General features: G+C 39.7%; 1 protein-coding gene across 10 annotated transcripts in view; it reads right to left on the reverse strand.

Moving 5' to 3' along the window:
- Positions 1 to 21,502, reverse strand: part of LOC149546279 (uncharacterized) — a 133,527-nt gene that overhangs the window by 12,238 nt on the left and 99,787 nt on the right. For 3 of the 10 annotated variants that reach the window (XM_089791128.1, XM_089791124.1, XM_089791122.1), the window contains exons 3-5: positions 12,039 to 12,206; positions 11,615 to 11,836; positions 11,165 to 11,392 (exon numbers count right to left, since the gene is read on the reverse strand). In XM_089791128.1, coding sequence (XP_089647254.1) covers positions 11,165 to 11,392; positions 11,615 to 11,836; positions 12,039 to 12,206 — 618 coding nt within the window. Of the gene's footprint in view, positions 1 to 11,164; positions 11,393 to 11,614; positions 11,840 to 12,038; positions 12,207 to 21,502 lie in introns of all 10 variants that reach the window. The other 7 variants (XM_089791123.1, XM_089791127.1, XM_089791121.1 and 4 more) reach the window with 4 other exon arrangements.

Raw genomic sequence — 21,502 nt, forward strand, 5'->3', positions numbered from 1 at the left:
GAGATGCAGTTAGAGGATATATATACTAGCATTCTAGATTCATCCATCGCTGTGAGTGAGGATGATGAGTGTTGTAGTGTATTTGGATTTTTATTTCCGACTTTAGGCATAGATTTAGCGTCGACAATTGGTGGAGAAGGGTTCCTTGATTCAGTGTTGCTAGAAACCATAGATGAGGATGAGGTAGAGTCTGAGTGGTAGGAGTTTGTTTCAGCTAGGGCTACCTTGTCAGTTGAGGGAGTTACTTTGTCAGGGACCCCTAATGATATTTGTCAAGATCTGGACTCTCAGTTAGTTGTAGAGGACGAGGGAGGTGGAGATTGTGATGATGAGATAGTTTCAGCAGTAGCTTCTTCGGAGTTAGATGAGGATGAGTCTGATGCTTGCGTTCAAAGTGTGGAGGTGTACTCAGATGTAAGTACACTGAGCATGGGTGATCTTGAGGGGAGTTCATTTGATTCAGCTTTCTCTCATAGTGTGGACAGCATATTTGAGATGGTTTATAGGAGGCCTATAGTGTAGAGTCACCATGTGACCAGCCAATTGAGAGTTGGCAAGAGAGATATCACTACTACTCTTAAGCATTTTGATACCGCTCGTCAGTTGTTGGCCATTACTGGTTGGGGTGCTTCTATGACAAATGAGCCCAGCAGTGGTTACTTTTCTTTGGCAGAGGTTCATGCCTTGCGTGAAGCTGTCAAGGTCTTGAGACAGGATTACTTACAATTGGTAGCCAACCGTGATCACCTAGTTGAGTGGGGGAGTACAGCCTATGAGGCACTCTTGGATCGTGAGGAGGAGGTGAGTGAGCTTACCTAGGAGCTCATAGCGACTATTGAGGCTTTGGAGGATACACAGCAAGATCTACAGGAGTCGCAATTTCAGTTAGAGGAGGTGACCGTGGAGTTGGAGCATGTGTGGTCTACACCAACCCCTGACCCAGTTCATTTGTATATTGAGGTGGTTGGTGGTGAGTACACTCTTGCAGTTGTTACTGAGGAACATGTTGTTGGGGCTAACACACATGTTCAGGATTTGGGAGTACCTGGTCCTGATGAGTTTGGGATACCAGTGGAGTCGAGTCTCCAGATTGATTCTTCTCACACAGATGACAGTGTGGTACAGTTGGTCGTGCCACCTTTACAGAGGGATTAGTTGTGGTGTGCAAGGGAGTATGTTGATGCTTCCTCCTATAATTTTTACTGCACTAAACCATTCATGGAGCATTTGCTGGATAGTGCAGGTGTTCATCTGGACTTGCATAAAGTGTCAGAAGGTGTTCTCATCCAAGGTACTAGTGCTATTCATAGATTGGTTGGGGAGATTATAGTGATCCTTTCTACTATGCTACCTCATAGGGATTTTGAGGTGGGGTTTGTTGAGCGGATTGCACAGGGTCCTATCCAGCTTACAGCCACTTGGAGTCAAAGATTGGAGCCATCTGTTGATTCCCAATTTAGTGATGGTGAGCCAGTAGCGGAGTTTAGGGTTTTCTACTGGCATTATATGGTGGGTGATGCTCATCATTTTTCTTTTGACCGAGAGATAGAAGATTTGATTTCACGCACATGTAGATTGACTCTAGTTTCTTACCATCCATTATGGGATGGATTGGCACCATCTTTTGCAAAAGAATTGGCAATTGCAAGTTACACAACCTGCAGTATCGACACACCCAAGACAGTTTATCAGATATTGGATTTGGTGGCAATGACTCAGGTACCTATGGCTGTTGTCATATCCATAGTGTAGTTGGGTGCGAGTGTCAGTTAGATAGAGACTTAGTTTTGATAGAGTCAATGTTTCAGTTGGCTTGAGTTCCACAAAGTGGTTTCTTCTATCGGCATCTATAGTTGGTCTTCAGATGATTTTGTCAATGATGTCAGTCGTTTGGGTGTTGAGTGCAGTTTCTCAGTTGCTGATTTTTGTACTGTTGATGCTGATGATTTCTTCACAAGAGTTGTTTGGTGATGATTGGGACATTACACAGGTCTTCACTTGGGATCCAGGTGGAGGAGAATGGTACTTGTTGCTGAGATTGCTTGGGGACAAGCAGTTTCAGGAGGGGTGGACTGTAATGTCCCTGTTTTGGAGGTAATTTGATTTAATTAATTTAATTAATTTAATTAATTTAATTAATTAAGTTGTCCAAAATAATGAATATTTTATGAGGATGACTAATTAATTATTATTTTTAATTAAATAAGTGGTATTAAGTTATCAAATAAATAAATATTAAAATGTAACTTTATCTTTAATTAATTTAATAAAGTGACTTAAATAAAATAATATATCATAAAGTCAATTAAAAAAAAAAAAATTCTAGAAGCTTCTAGATTTTGGGCCAACCTCTTGAGGAAAAAGTATAAATAGACATCATGGGCCTCATTCTCATCATCAAGGAATTGATGATTGTTTGATGTGATTATTTGGTGGAGAAGCCAGCTAGGGTTTCAGCGATTGGAGGATCTTTGGGGACAAAAACCCTCATTGGTTACGCAATTTTGAGGCTGTGAGATACCAGCTAAATTATTGCTGATTGTGGGCTTTACTTTAGAAGTCCAATCTTATGCTTCGCGGTGGAGATTATTTGAGTACAATAGTTTGTTAGAGTAAGTTATTTATTACTCTAGTTGCTTTAGCTCTCTTAGGTGCATCTAATTAATATTTTATATTAATTATATTGCGCAAACCTAGTTTTCTTTCCTTTAGGGTTTTGTTCACCTTAAAAGGTTGAACTTTTGTATTTTGTTTTCATAAGAATACATTTTCGCTCTCATATTCTTGAGAACTTCTAAGCTTTGGTTTTTTCGTTTTTTGGTTTCTCTTCATTGCAAGATATTTGCATGCAGGTGTTCTTGAGGATCTGTGAAGTTGGTTTTCTCAACTTCTACATGGTATAAGAGCGGACCTATTGCTTCCTCGTTTGAAGATTCTTGAAGCCACAATTCAGAGTCAGAAACCCCAGCTTTTTCGAAGTTTTTTTCTTCAAAAGGGTGAAGGGCGAATTTTCAGGGCACTTTGGGCCCAAACGGACGCCATCATTGGGTCCGGAAGGCCGTTTGTAGTCAAGAAACATATAAAACTTTTCATTTTCGGCTACAGGCTGTTTTGGAAAAAAATTTGGCTCCCCTGGTACAGTCGTACAGACACAGGGTTCAAAAAAAATTTTAAAAATAAAAAATAGTCATTTTTGGGCACTCCACCCATGGGCCACCCTGGCGCCACCCCGCAACAACCGGAGTGCCGCCTGCGCTCAACTGCAGCCAGCGCAACACCAGCGAGGCGGCCAATGCCCAACTACCACCAGCTGGCCGCCCAAGCGTCACCTTCGCTCAACCTTCGCCAACGGGCGCCGCCGAGTTCTCCCAGGCACCACCTCTGCTAGCGGCACTGCCGCAGTCCAAACTTGCCGACTGACGTCAGCATTCCGACTGCTGACGTCACTTCATAGTGACATTTTTCCGACAGTTGTTGATGTCACTTCTCATCCTGGTGATGTCACTTTTTGGCCGCTGACGTCATTTTTTCGGCTGTCATTTTTTTTTAGGCAACGGCCTGCTAATGATCGTACGGGCGTCAAATTTAAGCCTATGTTTGTAATTTTCCAGTGACCTCTTTTGGACCTGTAGTCGTTTTTTGCTCATAACTTGAGCATACAAATGTATTTTTGTGATCCGAAAGAAGTGCCAGAAAGCTGACTCAGAGACAGAGACAATGGTGCTGGTTTCATTTGATTTCGAGTTCGTTTGAGCTTCCAAATTTGGCATTGAAGTAGAAGCTTTTGTTTTCCTCTTCTCTTCATCCGAATTACAGGTTCTTTTCTCAATTTTTTTGTGTTTTTCCATAGTTGTTGCTTTGGTTTTCGGGGATATATTTATTCATTGTGGGAGGGAGCATTTTCTATTTTGTAATTTGCTTCAAAATCAGACCCTTCTACTTCCGTCTTTTTCTTTCTCTTAATGTCGGATCCTTCTATGATCCGGCTCACGCCGCACAACTATCACACCTATAAGACACAGATGACCAGGCTTCTCATGTCAAGAGGCTTATGGTCATGCCTAGATGTGAACCAACCTGTTCTGTAGCACCCTTTTGAGGTTCTTCAGCACAGAAACAAAATGGATGAAGCCATGGGACTGATTGCACTGAACATCTCAGATAGTCTACTGTTTCACTTGGATGGTTTGACCACTCCACTAGCTATTTGGATCAAATTCCACACGTTGTTTGGCACAGTGAATGAGTTTCGGGCTCTACAGCTTGATGCAGAGTTGACTTCTTTGACGCCAGCCAGCTTTCCCACTATTGAAGACTTCTTGATGAAGTTCAAATCTCTGCGTAGTCTTGCAAGGATGTGGTAAAAACAAAACTGATGATGAGTGTATTTTTTTGATACTCTCAAAGTTACAAGGATAGTATCAGATCTTTTCTTCCACTTTCTACTCCACCATGGATGCCTTGGGTAACAGACATCAGATGCCCTCATTTGAGACATTTTGTGATCGATTAACACGAGAACAGGCTAAGATCCAATAGGTGGATGCCTCTGGCTCTTCCAGCCAAGCATTGGTTGCTCAAACTTCTCAGGGGAAATCAAAACAGAAAGCCAAACCGAAGAAAGATGCACCAAAAATTGATGCCAAACCTCCAGCTAACCCTTCCCAGGGTAAATCTACTTCGAAGTCTACTAAATCTACCTCCAAGACTAAGAAGAAATTAACTAAGACCTGTAGTTTTTGTGGAAAGGATGGAAATCCCATTTCTAGGTGTTGGAAACGTTTGGAGGCTTTAGAAGAAGCCATGCAGGAGGATCACATTTCAGCTCCTAAGTCTGCATCCCCCCTGCAGGGAAAGGTCACACTCTTACTGCACGAGCTATGACTTTTGGGCCTACTTGGATTCTTGATTCTGGTGCCTCTCACCATATGACAAACACTCAGCAGTTGGTCACCTCACTTGCCCCTTGTCCTACTTCCTAGATTGCCGTTGGGAACTCGTCACATCTTTCCATCATGGGTTCTGGTTCTGTTGCATTAGCTGGGGGCTTTCTTCAAGATGTTCTTCTTGTCCCTGACATTTCAACGAACCTATTGTCTATCTATTAGATTTTCCACTCTGGCTCTGGTAAGACAGTTGAGTTCTCACCACATGATATGGTTATCCGGGACTTACATGATTCTGAGATGATTGTGGCTACTGGGAGTGTTGACTCTGCATCTCGCCTCTATAGATTTGATGGATTTGAGTCTTCTGATGACACAGATTCATGTCTTATTGCACATGCAGATTCAGTAAGCAAATTTTGGCATGAGCGTTTTGGTTATGTCAATTACAGATATCTTCAGTAGATGAGCACACAGGGACTTGTTCTTGGGCTTCCCCAGATTTCCTATACAGATGGTGTTTGTTAGGGTTGTGCACTTGGCAAACAACATAGGGATCCTTTTCCACATGGACGAGCCACTCGTGCTTTGGCACCACTGGAGTTGATTCGTAGTAACCTCATGTCATTTCCCACTCCATCTTTTTCAGGTGCTAGATATGTGCTTACTTTCATTGATGACTTCTCTAGACGTACATGGCTGTACTTTTTGAAGTACAAGTCTGATGTCTTTGATTCATTTCGAGTCTTCAAGAAATTTGTTGAGAAGCAGTCCGATCTTTCTCTTCGGCGGTTATGCACAAATAATGGGGGGGAGTATGTGAACCAAGCTTTCAGGGATTTTTGCTTTGAACATGGTCTTCAGCATCAGTTTTCAGTGCCCTACACCCCTCTGCAGAATGGTGTGGCTAAGAGGAAGAATAGAACCCTTCGAGAGATGGCTAATTGTATGATTCAGTCCAGGTCCATGGATTTGTGTTTTTGGGCAGAGGCAGTCAATTGTGCCAACTAATTCAGAATTGGATGCCTCACAAGGCAGTTCAAAATATGACTCCTGAGGAGGCTTGGTCACATGTCAAGCCTGATGTATCTTCGTTCCGAGTTTTTGGTAGTGAAGCATGGGCATTTATACCAGATGCTCAGAGGAGAGCAATGGAGCAGAAGAGCCAACACTTCATTTTTGTTGGCTACTGCGAGGATGTTAAGGCCTACAGGTTGTTTGATTCTGATTCCAGAGAGGTCCTATTTCGACGGGATGTTCAGTTTGATGAGAGCCTTCCTGCAGTAGATACCCCGCATCCAAAGTCTACTTCACTTACCACCACTCCCTCATCCTTTCAAATCTCTGTTCTAGATGATGAGGATGATGATAATATTGATCCCTATTTACCTCTACCACAGGATCCTCCCCAGATGCCTAAATGGGCTCAAGCTATAGTTGAGGCTGCAGGATCATTAGCCGGTGACCCTACCACTTCCCGTCACACCTATTCACATACTGCAGGTTCTAGTCTTCTCAGTCATGATATTTGTGATGATCCTCAGACTTTTGTAGCAGGGACAGGACATCTTGAGTGGGACAGTGCAATGGAGGAGTATTCTTCTTTGATGAAGAATCATAATTGAGATCTTTGTTCTCTTCCTAAGGGAAGAAAGGTAGTGCGATGCAAATGGTTGTATCGTACTAAGTTTGCTGCTGATGGTTCCATTGATAAGCACAAGGCCCATCTTGTTGCAAAGGGTTTTTCACAGGTTGAAGGTATTGATTACACTGAGACATTTGCCCCTGTCGCCAAGATGAACTCTATTCGCCTTGTCTTATCCCTCATAGCTTCACAGGGATGGCCCATTTTTCAGATGGATGTGAAGAGTGCATTCTTGCATGGTGATCTTACTAAGGAGATTTACATGGAGTAGCCTCAAGGATTTGTGCAGGATTCCACCTTGGTTTGCAGACTTTGACGCTCATTGTATGGTCTCAAACAGGCCCCTCGGGCTTGGTATGAGAAGATGGACTCTTTTCTGCTTTCGAGAGGCTTCACCCATTGCCATTCCAATCCTACAGTCTACATTCAACGTCTTGAGGTTGAGGTTTTGATCCTTGTGCTATATGTTGATGATTTTCTTCCCACAGGTAGCTCTCCTCTATGATTAAGGATGTTCAGAGAGCATTGATGGAACAGTTTGAGATGACTAATCTTGGACTGCTACACTATTTTCTTGGTCTCTAGATTGTTCAGTCCCCTGCTGGGATCTTTGTTTACCAGCAGAAGTATGCTCTTGACATGCTTCGACGCTTTGACATGATTGCAAGCCTGCTCCAACACCCTTTCAATCAGATGTCACTTTGTCTACCTCTTGCCCTTCACCTTCACTGGATCCTACATTATATTGACAGTTGGTTGGCAACTGGTTGTACCTGACACACACTCGTCCTGATGTCTCCTTTGCAGTGGGTCTTGTCTCTCGGTTCTCACATGATCCTCATGAGAGTCATTAGCAAGCTGCCAAGCATATTTTGAGATACATTCAGGGCACCTTGATGTATGGCATTCATTATACAGCAGGGACTCACATTGTTGGCTACACTAACTCAAATTGGGCCGGTGATGTTAATGATCGGAAGTCTACTTTTGGCTTTGTTTTCTGTCTTGGCTCTAGTCCTATCACATGGTCGTGCAAGAAGCAATAGGCTCATGCACTTTCATCTACAGAGGCTGAGTATCGAGCCATAGTGCTTGCTAGTCAGGAGATTTTATGGCTTCGGCAGTTGATGAGTGAGTTTGGTTTTCCCCCTGATCGTCCCACTATTTTGTGGTGCGATAATCAAAGTGCTATTCATATTTCCTGCAACCCGGTGAAGCATCAATGCACCAAACACATTGAGCTTCATATGCATTTCATTCATCATCTGATCCAAGATGGTGTTCTCTCTTTGGAGTACATTTCCACTAATGTACATGTTGTTGACATTTTGACCAAGTCATTTGCATCGCCTCGCTATCTTCAGCTGCGGTCTATGCTTGGGATTACGAAAGTTGTCCTTGGGGGGTCTTGTTGAAGCCTTCCTTCCTTCATGTTTTTTCAGCATGTTTGTTCTATCTCTTTTTGGAGAGGGGTTTTTCCCACTGGGTTTTCTCCTTTGTCTCCAATTTACAAAGATTTCCTTATTTTGGGTACCTGATCGGGCCTTGTTACCGAGACCCATTCTCCTGCTTTCATAGCTTTGCTAGGTTAGCTTCCTCCTAAGCTTCACTTAAGGGGGGGTGTTAGAGTAAGTTATTTATTACTCTAGTTGCTTTAGCTCTCTTAGGTGCATATAATTAATATTTTATATCAATTATATTGTGCAAACCTAGTTTTCTTTCCTTTAAAGTTTCGTTCACCTTAAAAGGTTGAACTTTTGTATTTTGTTTTCATAACTTAGAATACATTTTTCGCTCTCATATTCTTGAGAACTTCTAAGCTTTGCTTTTTCCATTTCCTGGTTTCTCTTCATTGTAGGATATTTGCATGCAGGTGTTCTTGAGGATCTGTAAAGTTGGTTTTCTCAACTTCTACATAGTTGATGTATTATTGTACTTGCAACAACTAATGTATTGTTGCATTTGATGGAGGAGTTATTTCAACATCTGATGTATTGTTGAGATTGATTATGTTATTGAGTAGGTTTATTACAGACCTTCATAATCTGCTGTCATGGAGGTTGATCAGCCTATGTGAGTCTCATGTTTTTGCTCATACCTTTCGATTGAGGAGGTCAATCATTCTAGGTATTGTTGCATTCAATTCCTCTCGTCAAGACAATCGTTTTAGGGCAAATTGGAAGGTGTTTGGTGCTGCAATTAATTATCTAAACTTTTGGCAGGCAAGAACAGGGGCAGCAGCTTGAGTATTTTGATTTGAGCTTGGAAGGTGCCTATCACATTGAATTTTTATTGTTTCTTCTCAACAACATTGGGCGTCATCATTACCAGGTTCTTCTTGCATTAACTAAGTAGTTTGCATTGTTATCATAGGCATTTTAATTGCTGCTATAATTGAATACTCAGAAAATCAAATTTGACACTATTGTCAAACAATTGTAAGCCAAGAGTCTTGACCAATGCATAGCATCATTGTAGTAGACATTTTATTGCAAAGAATGAGATATAAGTTGTTGGTCAACTACTATTGTGAATGAATATGTTATTGTCATTCATGATCAACTTATTAGTTTGCATGCCAATTGTTTGTCAAAATGTCAATTGGCTGTAGGTTCTTTTTTTTGGCATAAACAATGTTATAATTATGCATACCAAATGTTTGCTAAAATACCACTTGGCTGTAAGTGCATAAATGTCATCTTAGGTTGCATCCAAAGTGTTTGTCATTACTACTAGTTGCTGTAATTGCATATTGGAAGTAGTTTCAGTAACATATATGCATTGAATATTGTCAAAATAAGTTGCATATTCATGTTAGGTCATTGTTTAGTCAATTTAGAGTCATTTGTAAACATTCTCATTGATGCTAATTGAAGAAAAAAGTCATTAAAGAAAACTAAAATGTTATATCAGTCATATGACCCTTGTATGTGAAGTGTTTGACGAAATTCTTCAAGCCTTCAATCAGCATTTTAAGGTCAGATTTGAGCAGGGTCATTACATTTCATTATAATAACTCATTCATCATAAATGTACAACGGCTATAATTAACTAATTCCATTTCACATGAACACAACGACTAGATTTAACTAACTAGTTTTTATTTGATAATCAAGTCGATGCAATGGCTATAATTAACTAATTCCATTTCACATGAAAATGAAAAATTAATTTGGTTCAACGGCTATAATCAGCTTAAAAATTTTAGGGCAAAAATTGGGATGTAACACATTGAAGGATTTTATTTGGAGACCTTAAAAATCAACATCATTGGAGAAGAAATTTCAAATGACCTTCTGGATAGTGCTACATGTAAAGAAACCATGAGGAAGGTGCAGAAGACATGAGAAGATGTTGATCTAAAGCATCATAGAGAGAAGAGATACTAGCAGCCCAATTACAAAAATCAAAGTCCAGAGGAGGTTGCTTCCATGAAAGAAGAGGACACCAAAAGGTATGAAAGATATGAACAGTAAAAAATAAAAAGAAAGGTGTTGTCATGCTTGAGAGATATCAACATAGAAAGGCCATGGTTCCAGCACCAATTCACTCAATGGGAAGCTTTTTTATTTCTGCATTATACATAGCCAACACTAACAAACTACTTATACAGATGCCAGCTCTGTCTATAGCATAACAAAGACTAGGATCAACTATGGTGCCATGGATTCCAAATCAGGAACAGATAAGTAGGACATGCTTTACTTGTTTAGTTCCTGAAATGATCTGTTTAAAGAATGAGAATCGTGTTACATATAAAATGTAAAAGACTGGTCCCTTCTTGGTTTAGTGTTTGTTTGCAATCATAACTTCAATTTCTTTGCACATATAACATGACTGCATTATTAAGCAAGATAAATCAAATTCAAGTTCTTTCATCCCTAAGATTGTATCAAGTAGGCACATAGTAAAGTATGAAATTACAGCATAATAATCAAGAAAACGCTGCACAAAAAGTCTCGAGTGATTCCCGTTACAGTCTCTTTGAAATATAAATGTCCCAGAAACACTTCAGAAATGGCAGGAAAAAAAAGGCATATCTGGAAACCAAAATGTGCCAATAATTTCCATTTCTGAGACATTTACAGTTTGTTTACAGGTTATTTCTACTATTTCTTGGGTATTTCCAACCATTTCCATGATGTCTCCATCTGTACCACAGTTTTGTAATCTTTATATGAGAAAAAATGATATAGTATGATTTTGTAAATAATTATTTCCACAACAATTTGATTCTGGTGGCTCTTAGAATAATTTATTTCCAATTTAAAAACTTAGGGTAATAAATTCAACTTGAAGATTAAGATTGTATAAAAATTGTCTCAAAAAAAATTGTTCTTTGGCATTTATAGACATGATTTCCGTGGTCCATAACATTATTGTGCAAATCTTATGATAATTGCTGCATTAATTTATTTCCTCAAGGTTTCAGATCAAACTAAATGATCCATCATCAGAAGGAAGAGAACAAAACAAGACAAGAGAACAGTCAAGGAAACAAACTCATTCATCGATTACCAGAAGCTTTGCACAATATTGTTCTTTGAGAATTACTTATCTATAGAATCAAAAGTGTAGTGAGAGAATAAGAAGAGAATATATTTTGCAAATCTAAAGTAACCTGCCCACTTACCACTAGTTCACCCGACAACAAAATGCCAATTCCGTGACGATCTTTAACTACTTCATACACTGAAGCCAATGCAGAAAAAATTGTAATAGAACCAGTAACGGCCAAGAATAATCTGAACCGCCTGCTTGCAGACTGAAGACATTTTATTATTCCAGTATACTTGCTGTAATAAAATTCAGGATCATAGGTGTGTGATAGCATCTCCTTGAATAGTTTCATTTTCAGCTCCTTTATTTGGAAATATGTAGAGTCAAGTAACAGAGAAAACATTATTTTTCAATGTTCGTCATAAAATATTATTTGATTTAATTAGATGCAACTCTACCTAGGCATCGTCTGGAATTTTAAGTTGTTCAGAAGTAACATAAATAAAAGTGCACTAGAAACATATTTAAATGAAATCAATAAAACAGTTAAAATCAGAGTCATCTTCAACAAGAAGCAGCTTACTTGTAGATAGCAGACTTTCCAAAACAGGATACAGGTATACAAAAATGTTGTTGTTTGGAACACCCATGATATGCCCACTGACACACTAATAATCATGATATTAGCTGTTCCATTATTCAAATGAGGCAAAGATGCAAGGGGAACATCAATGTAAAACCAGCATTTCTGAAGAATGTAAAGTACTAGAGCAGGTGTGAAGAGCTTTGCTAGTTTAATTGCCCCCTGCTGTGGAAAGACAAGATGCACTCTGTGAGATCACTGAGAAATCAACTATTTACTAAAAAATGCACCACAAATCATATGACATTTAAATGTTTAAAAAACACAACCATTTTAAGAAGTTGCAACAAAATTAAAACATAGAAGTACACCATATAATTCTCTAAAGAGACGACACAGCCATGACATGATCAATTTATATTACCTGAATAAATTTATTGTACTCCTCACGTATATATGTTGTTTCTTCTGCTGCAGTATCAAGGTATAAAATTCCTTGAATTCCATATTTTCGTGTGGATTGGCTCAAAAATGTGAAGGATACAAAAGATATAAGAATTCCAATTACCACCACAAAAGGCTGAAATACGAGCTGCATGCATGTCAATTTCAGACGAACATTCAGATTAATGACTGATTTTATAGAGAGATGATTTTTCAATAGAGTAACCATTCTCAAAAAATAGCATTAGCAATAGGTGCATTTAAAGGACATCTAGGAATCACGATCTTTCAAATTTGTCATTAATCTTATTGCAATCAAGTTTCTTACATGACAAGGGGTTCCAATAGCAAGTTAGGGTCTAGAAATGGGTACCCCAACAGGGTTGTTGGGAAATATACTGTTTTCACAATTTTATCACATAAGCGTGACATCAAGTTTTGGACGCTTTTTAGTTTATAAATATTTTTTATTTTTTATTGCTCTTGGGTCTCCCTAGGTTGTTTGAGGTGCTTGAGTGGGACTTGTCAAACCTAGTAGCAGACAAAAATGATTAAAAGTGGTGACATGCATTGAGACCAAAGTTCCAAGACTTGTCGTGACTCCCCCAAAGTCGGCGAGTCACGAGGATGACCCTGGGCGAGTCCCAGAAGCCTGGGCTTGGAATTAGGTGAGTTGGGGTGAGAACTCGGCTTAACTCACGAGTTGGCAAGTCAAGGTGTGACCCGACAAGTCTTGATGATAGGACTCGGCTGGTATCGCCACTTAAAAAATCAAAACAAAAACAAAAAAACTTAAAATTTGAAGTTAGTTTATTTTGTGTCATTTGTTCATTTGATCCCTAAAAGGTATTACATTTCATTGTATTGGCAAGGAAAGATAAGTGAGAGATTAAAAGGAAACCAAGAGTCCATAGAAGTGCAACCAGCAAGGAAGAGTTAAAAACAAGGTTACACAGGGATGGGGGTACTTGAGTACTTAAGAGTACGGGTACGAGTATGACTTTTTTTTTATAATAGGGGAAGGGGGTATGTCAGTTTTTTTAATATAAATTAATATTTACACTATTGTCGGGTAAATTATAATTCGGGAAATTGTGTGTTGGTTAACGAATGCATTATGTTGCAACACTTGAGTTTCAACATTTTGGGCATTATATGTATGCTTGTCATGAACCGGAAAAGATATCATCATATCACATATGTTGTGCCTAGTTTGAGTTATACTATGATGAGATGTATTGGAGAGAACCATTGATAGAATAATAATCTAGTTTCCTAAGACATTGTGTTGCATTTACTTCTATGTTATGCTTTTCCATTACTTTTGTAGTGTGTATTGAAACTAGTTTACCATGACGGTAAACATTTAGCATCATTGTCAACCGAATCTAGGAAGTGACAAAGGTAATGGAATACGATGGATAAATGGAACTACTTGTTAAGGAGAATATCATAACGAACAAAAACGGAGTTACAAAGCTTTTCGAAGGGGAACATGTCCTGACACAGATTTCCACATTCTATTTTAGGTGGCTATTGAGACTTTCGTACAAAAGGAGGCTACACAGGAAGAAGTCACCAAAGATACTATTGGAATGCATTGAACATAAGTCCCGCTACAAATAGGCTATTGCACCACTTACCCCATCTGTTAGCACAACCATCCCTCACTCAAAGGAACCAAAGGGAGGAAAGCAAGTGAGAACAACACCGACCACATAGCCTACAAAATTTTGTTGAAAATAACTATAAGGAAGAAGAAGAACGTGATGGAACTCGAAAAAGGACCAATCCACGAACTTTAAGTGTTTGAGAAGGGAGAATAAAAAGGACAGTGTAAATTTGTAATGAGAAGGTCACACAATTGACCCATGTTGTATGAAAACATGAACTAATAAAAAAGTGTTTTGTTTAAACATGATGTTTTGTTAGAGAATAGATGCCCAATTTATTGAGTAAAGACAAGAATAAGAGAAGAAAACCGAATGCTTTAGAAGCCACACATGAAGCCCTAATCCTCGCCCAACAAGTAGAACATCGATGGAGGTTAAGGCAACTCACCAAAGGACAACTAGCCGAAGGGTTGCCCGAAGGGGACCACGGAGGTGTCATGGAAGGTGACTACGAGGGTGTAACGAGACGTGCAACAACCGAAGGGGAACACTCTTGTTCGCCAGAACACTGAGGGGTAAGAAGTAGCAAAGAATTACTTGAGGAGACACAACAAAGGCTAAATTTAATTGGGGAAACACGAGAACAATTTATATACCTATCTCACACACCACAAAAAAAGAAAATCTAAGACAAGAGTGAGGTAAGGGAAGCCTAAAGGGAAGGGGGAAGAAGAGGCAAGGGAAGTAGAGGACACCGGACAAAGAGGAGTGTCGGAGAGACACCACACAATGATCAAAGCAACCTGTTGACACCCAACCCAACTAGTTCAGAAACACAACCAACGGGAGGCAACAATACTCAAAACAACTTGTTAAGCTCCAATCGAACCGATTTATGACAAACAACCATAGGAAGCAAAAACATGTCTGAAAAACAAAAACCACAGAAGTTCACTAGCGACAGGAAGGAGGATCCTGTGAGACACTATTGGACCTGTGAAACTATCTAGATGACAAACAAAGTTACAGATAAAGATGAGTGGGTCCAATAGTTCCTAGCGGCCCTACATGGAGTTGTCATTGATTGGTACTCCGATATGGACAAGTCAAAGATAAATACATTAGATGATTTGAGGAAGGGATTCTAGACAAAATTCAAATTGTTTTGGGATGACAATGAAATAATCACAAAAAGAAAGAAATGGTAACAGCTTATAATCGAAGGCTTAAGGAATAGCTTGGGAAGATGGAAACTTAGCCGATAGAAGAGATGGTTTGTTGAGGGATTAGATGCCCACCTCAAGAAGAAGAAGAAAATAATGTCGCCTACATCATACGCAGACACTTACAACAAAGCCATGAACCTCGAGAGTGAAGATAAGACATCAGAGAAGAAGAGAAGAAGCAAGTCCTCCTTCAAAAGTCATCTGGAGAGGGCAGCAGTGACAACGAATCCAATAAGAAGGTACAAGCTCTTTAGAAAGATATGGAACAAATGATGAGGGAATTTTAAACAATGAAGGGGAACACAGGAAGAAGTGAAGGAGAGATGTGGTGCAAGGAGAGTGGGCACACAAAGGGGTCGTACCCAAAGAAATCATTTTACATCTGCCAAGTGATGGGTCAGTCCACTAAGGAATGCCCATACAATATGAAGACAAGGAGCCAACAGGTGTTCTTCACACAGGAGCAACAACCTACCTCTGGGGTAGCTAACCCTATCCAACAGGCAAATAATGCATCATCCAACGAGTTGCAAAACAACCGACATGGAATGATAGAAGGTAACGATAACAAAAGTCGAATACAATACAATTCAAAGGGACGTTCGATGATTCAATATCGAGCATGTAGCTAGTGGGGCCACTTTGCTCAAGACTGCCAAATGGGCAACTCACCATAAAAGTTGTGTCGTTGGTGCAGTCCCAGAGATCATGAAAATGCTAAGTTTCTGAAACCCAGTCTGAACCTTCTCAACATCGAAGAAGAAAAGGTACTTGTTGTCACCTGAAACCAAGCAAAACAAATGGTATATCCTAATTCCTATACCAAGAAGCAGAGAGTACGAGAGGCAAAGGAAGATATAGAGAAAGCCATGAAAGTAAGAAAGGATACACATGCAAGAGTGAGCACTTTCGAGAAGACAAAAGTAGAAAACAATATACTATGGCAGATGTTAGAAATGAAGGTACCGGCCAAAATTCAAGACCTCCATACCATGGCTTAATTGAGGACGACATTATTAAATACTTGTTCTACACAGCCTAGCAACACTTCTCAACCCAACACCGGCAACAAACGTAAGTCCTGGGTGAATTAGCAATGGACGCTATGCTATTGGCAATGAATAAAAGCCAACACCTAGCAGTTGTAGAAATGGGTAGTTTGGAAGCTATTCTCACAGACACCATAGTCGATGGTGGATCTAGGGTAAATGTCCTTCCAAAAGAGATATGGAAGAAACTCAGGCAACTTGCTCTATGACCCCAACCTTCAATTTATTGGGTGGAGACCAACAAGGAATAAAACACTTCAGGACACTAATGGCCCAACAAGTAACAATCAGAACGCAACTATTTGTGTTGGACTTCATCATGATCCCACTTAAATAGAAAGGATATGATGTCGTTTGGCGTAGGAGATGGCTAGTGACAGCAAAGGTAAATCATAATTGGAAGAAGAATACCCTCTCCACAGAAAGTGGTGGAAGAAATTTTATCGTTGACCTCTGTACATAGATGGTAAGTGAAGAAATTGCATCATCTTCTGAGTCCGAGTCCAAGTCAAATGGAGAGCATGGTGGGATGGATGAAGGTAAAAACCAAATGGAACCCAATAGGGAACGTGTTCTAGAACTATAGGAATGTTTGGAGGATGATGTAACCTCGATGAAGGGACTCTTCCATTAGTAGATGGAAGAGTATGAGCTCTTCTACAGTTACAGGTCAAGGGTGGAAGAGATGGAACAAAGGTCAGAGATGGAACAAAGGTCAGAGATGGATGTGCTTCCACCAGAGTATGTGGAATGCAAAGAAGGGAAGGCCCATATGAATGAGAGCCCAACCCACAAATTTGACGCGGAAAGCCCAATCAAGTGTCAAGAACCATTCTTACAAATTACCAACTTCGAGGATGAGGAAAACCCATGCAACATATTTGTTGTGGAGGACTGGGATCCAGTGCTGAAAGCCACAGCGAATTAAATATTCATGGAATATAAGGATGTGTATTCCTAGACCTACAAAGACCTTAAGGATTACCAGCAGAGTTGTGCATGCATCACATACCTTTGGTACCTAGAGTTGTACCTGTACAGAAAGAGCAAGAATTATGTAGCCAAGGTAGATGAAGAAATTCAACACATGCCTGAGGTAGGGATTATCTTCAAAGTACAGACAAGTGAATGGGTATCACCCATAGTAATATTATCAAAGGAGGCAAACCAGATCAAAATATGTGTCAACTTTAGATGCATAAACATCATCATTATAAAGAATTCCTTCCCTATTCCATTTCCAAACACAATACTCGAAGAATTTTTTGGACATGAGATGTATTTGTTCATGGGCAGATTTTCCGTGGTAGATGAAAGGGTGTATGCATATAACCGGATGGCCTTCATTCTACGCAATGCACCGGCAACATTTCAAAGAATAATTCTCACATTTTTTATCAAAAGTGTCAACGGGAAAGGTTAGCACTTAGTCTGAAGAAATGCAAATTTATGGTCCCACAGGGAAAGCTCTTAGGTCACATCATCTACAAGACATGATTAAAGATCGACCCTGGCAAGGTACAAGTGATAGTTGAGATGGAAACCCCCACAATGTGACTAGGGTAAAATCGATCTTGGGGCACATCGGCTATTATAGGCGGATTATACAAAGTTTTTCCCAAATACCCCACCATCTCAACAGCTGGCATGGAAAGGGGAACCCTATATTTGGGGTACAGAGCAAGAGACTTCCTTTGGCGAATTGAAGGCTAGATTGCTAGGGGCACCAATCCTATCATATCCCAACTAGGATAAGGAATTCCATGTACATGTCACCACTTTGGACTTTGCAATCGGTGCAACTTTGGTAGAGACGGGTGATCACGGTCTGGACCATCCCATCTATTTTGCCAGTAGACTATTGTTGAGAGCCGATAAAACTATAACACGATAGAGTAGGAAGCCCTTGGGATGGTCTATGTTGTGCAGAAGTTCAGGCAATATTTGTTGGAAACACCATTCATTTTTCACGTGGACCACTAGGCATTGATGTACTTGGTGAATAAACCCATCATATAGGGGAGGGTCAGTAGATGGTTGTTGCTACTTCAAGAATTCACCTTCACCATTATTGTGCGGCTTGGGAAGAGTTATGTCATTAAAGATCAAATCTATTAGATCAAGTTGGGATAGCTACCAGAAGGAATTAACGATGACTTTCCAGGTACACACCTATTTAATATTCCTATTCTTTTGAAGTGGCATAAAAGCATTGGCCAATATTTGTCAACCTCATAGTTCCCAAGAGAAATGTCGCTAAGTGAGTGACGAAAGCTTGTACTAAGGAGTAGAATGTTTCAGTTGATCAATGGACTCTGGTATAAAATGGGCCCAAACCAAGTATTGAGAAGGTGTGTTATGGAGGAAGAAGTGCAAAGTGTCCTAAGAGAAGCCCATGAAGATTTGGTAGTAGGACATATGGGACCTGATATGACAGTATGGAAAGTACTAATGGCAGAGCTATGGTGGCCTACCCTATACAATGATGACAGGGATTGGGTGGTGAGTTGGGATGCAGGAAAACCTTTGAAAAGAGATTTTTTGCCAATCAATCCATCACAAGTGCGAGAACTGTTTGAGCGTTAAGGCTTAGACTTTGTAGGACCTCTAAAAGCATGTAAGGCTCAGAGATGTCAGTACGTTGTGGTAGCAACATCTAACAAAATGGGTAGAGGTATGAGCACTGCTAGATAACTCAGCCATAACTACAACAAAGTTCATATATGAATAGATCATTACACAATATGGTATTCCTATCCAATTGACCAGTGATAGGGGAGGTCACTTTGTCAACCATGTCATTCGACTAGTCACAACAGAATTTAAAAAATTTCATTCCTTGTCAAGTCCATGCTACCTACAAGCCAATGGCCTAGTAGAGGCAACAAACAAGATCCTGGTGTTAGTGATATACAAATCGTGTGGGGTGGAGCAAGGCAATTGGGAGGAAAAGCTATTGTCAGCACTATGGGCATACTACACAACTTATAAAGTAACAACAAGAAAGACTCCCTTTTAGTTGATGGTCGGACAAAAGGTTGTAATTCCAGTAGAGTTTATGGTCCTCAAGCTCCAAATAGCGATTGAAAATAGGCTTGGTGATATGGAAAGATTTTGGGAAAGATTATTCAACTTAAATAAATTGGACAAATGGAGACTAATGGCATAGTGGGCCATGAGGTAGCACAACAGAGACACAAGGTGTGGGATGACAAACATATGAAGCAAACGAAGTTCACACCTAGACAGTTAGTGCTGAAGTATAATGGATGTTATGAAATAAAGTCAAGCAAGTTTAAGGTGAAGTGCCCAGGGCCATACAAGGTGGTGATAACAGAGCAATTAAACTATGGACTCTAGATGGAGAGGAGATGACGAAACCAATGAATGGTTCAAAGCTGAAGATCTACAATCAAAGATACGACATTCCAAGAGGTAATGGCCCATGCCCGAAAAGGCGGAATAATTTAGACTTAGGCAAAAACTAAACAAAAAAGGCTAAAAAATTAATAAAATAAATATATAAATATACACACATAATAGAAATAAAATCAGGAAACCCTTGCAGCAAGCAAAAAAAAAGTATAGGAAAAGGGAAGAATACAGTATGAACCTTGTGAAAGAAAGAAGTCAAAGAAAAGTTGAAGTGAGAGACCGTATGGCTAGCACCCGAAGGAGGAGCACTGTACGACACACAAGCCATTCAGAGAAGGCACCGTATAGCGAATCTAAGCCACCACAAGTAACAAACAATATTGTATGGTCATATATGAAGAAATCATCATTCAGAAACACAAGAAGTGAAGAATTCACCATGCAGGTTGGAACAAAATACCGTGCAGCACAAAGGCAAAACACCACGGACACAAGAGATCATAAAGCACCATGCAATATGAAGGAAATTGTCGTACGGTATGAAGAGAGTCATCGCAGAATTTTATAACCACCATGCCCCTTGAGTGACATAAAAAAAGAAGCTATTGTATGGAAGGATGGGTGGCGTAACAAAGGAGCTACCAAATGGTACACCAAGGCAATAAAACAAACTAAACATAGAGGGACGCATTAGCTACACTAAGTTAATGACAAGCAATGGAGGGCCATTAATAGTATTGATACAATACCAATGAAAGAGGAACGCTTCTACACAACTCAACACAAGAAAGGATTAAAGAAAATAGAAGGTCGTGATTGGTGATTAGAGCCGATACCATAGGCATAAACTAGAAGGAGGTCATCCAATCGTAGTTGTACAAATAAGCATGGGAAATAGAAAAACGAAGATGAGAACAAAAGGCTAAGTTTGAGGAAGCGAAAACGTCAGTAGATGAAGGCATGGACTCCATAATGGGAGGAAAAGCCCTAACAGTTTTATGTTCACACAAAAGAAAAACAAGAAACCGATTTTATGGACTCAACTAGGAAGAGAAGTTGGAAAGCTAAGTTGCAGGAAGACAACTCAAGTTCAAGAAGCAGCATGACAAAGAATGCATAGGTTTTACCTTCTGGTGTTCGAGTTGCAGGGTGCATTGATTCAGGAAAGAAGAAAGTTGGACCGAAAGTGGCACTGGTGCCTACAGCGTCTTCCAAGGATTACATGACACCATAAACCATATAGTTTAAAGGTTTGAATGGGTTAGAGTGCAGAAAATGGTGGCACAAGACGCTAGAGAATAATCCTATCAAATCCATTTTGAGGAGAATGCAGGTGCAGTGGGCCATTCAAATGCTTGCCTTTTGTATTAAGGACTTCAAAGCCCCCTTGTGTGCAATGATCAAGACGTACGACAATTACTCAAAAATCAGCACAATCTCGTATGTGGGTTGTGGCGTACAGATTTCATTCACAATCACTAAATTCACAAAAGTATCCAACATAGAAAGGGGCACAAGACCGATCTAAAAGCGAAAAAAAAGACTTTGGAGGCAAAAGACTTTTACATACGACTGGTATGTAGAGACCTCTTGCAAGCAGAAAAAGATTCTCTTAGAAAGTCTTTGAAAAGAAGAGGGGTGAAGAAGTCCTTCCTCAAAGAAGGGCACTAGCAATGTCTCATGAATGTGGTCAAGAGAAAGCTCACAGGATCAAGTTGTGCTTTGGATATTTCCTTCCCACAATTGCACTTATGAACAACTTGATGGGTGACAAGGTCTATGATTGGGCAGGATTACTATCTGAATGCATGTACGAATTCATGACCCTACAACACAAAACCTTCTACATGCCACATTAAACCTTTGGATTGTTTCTAGATGCCATTAGACATATTATGTTAATTCTATAAAACTTTGATATTATACTAATCTGACCTACAGATCGTACAGATCTAGTAAAGCATGAATATCCTTAAGTGGATTTGCCTCTTAAAGACCTAATATTATTAACCTAATCAGCGCCTTCCTTGGGAGCATTTAATAGTGTTTTGTTTGCATAGTTATAGTTAATATAATTACTAACTAATTATGAATTCTAGGAGATGTCAAGCTTGGCAATATTATTATTAGTTTATACATAGGGCTGACTTGGAAAGAGTCAAGTTCTTTCTAAGGACATGC

The sequence above is a fragment of the Cupressus sempervirens genome, chromosome 7 (genome assembly GCF_028749045.1).
Source record: "Cupressus sempervirens isolate cs-2001-9-10 chromosome 7, ASM2874904v1, whole genome shotgun sequence".
Taxonomy (NCBI): Eukaryota; Viridiplantae; Streptophyta; class Pinopsida; order Cupressales; family Cupressaceae; genus Cupressus; species Cupressus sempervirens.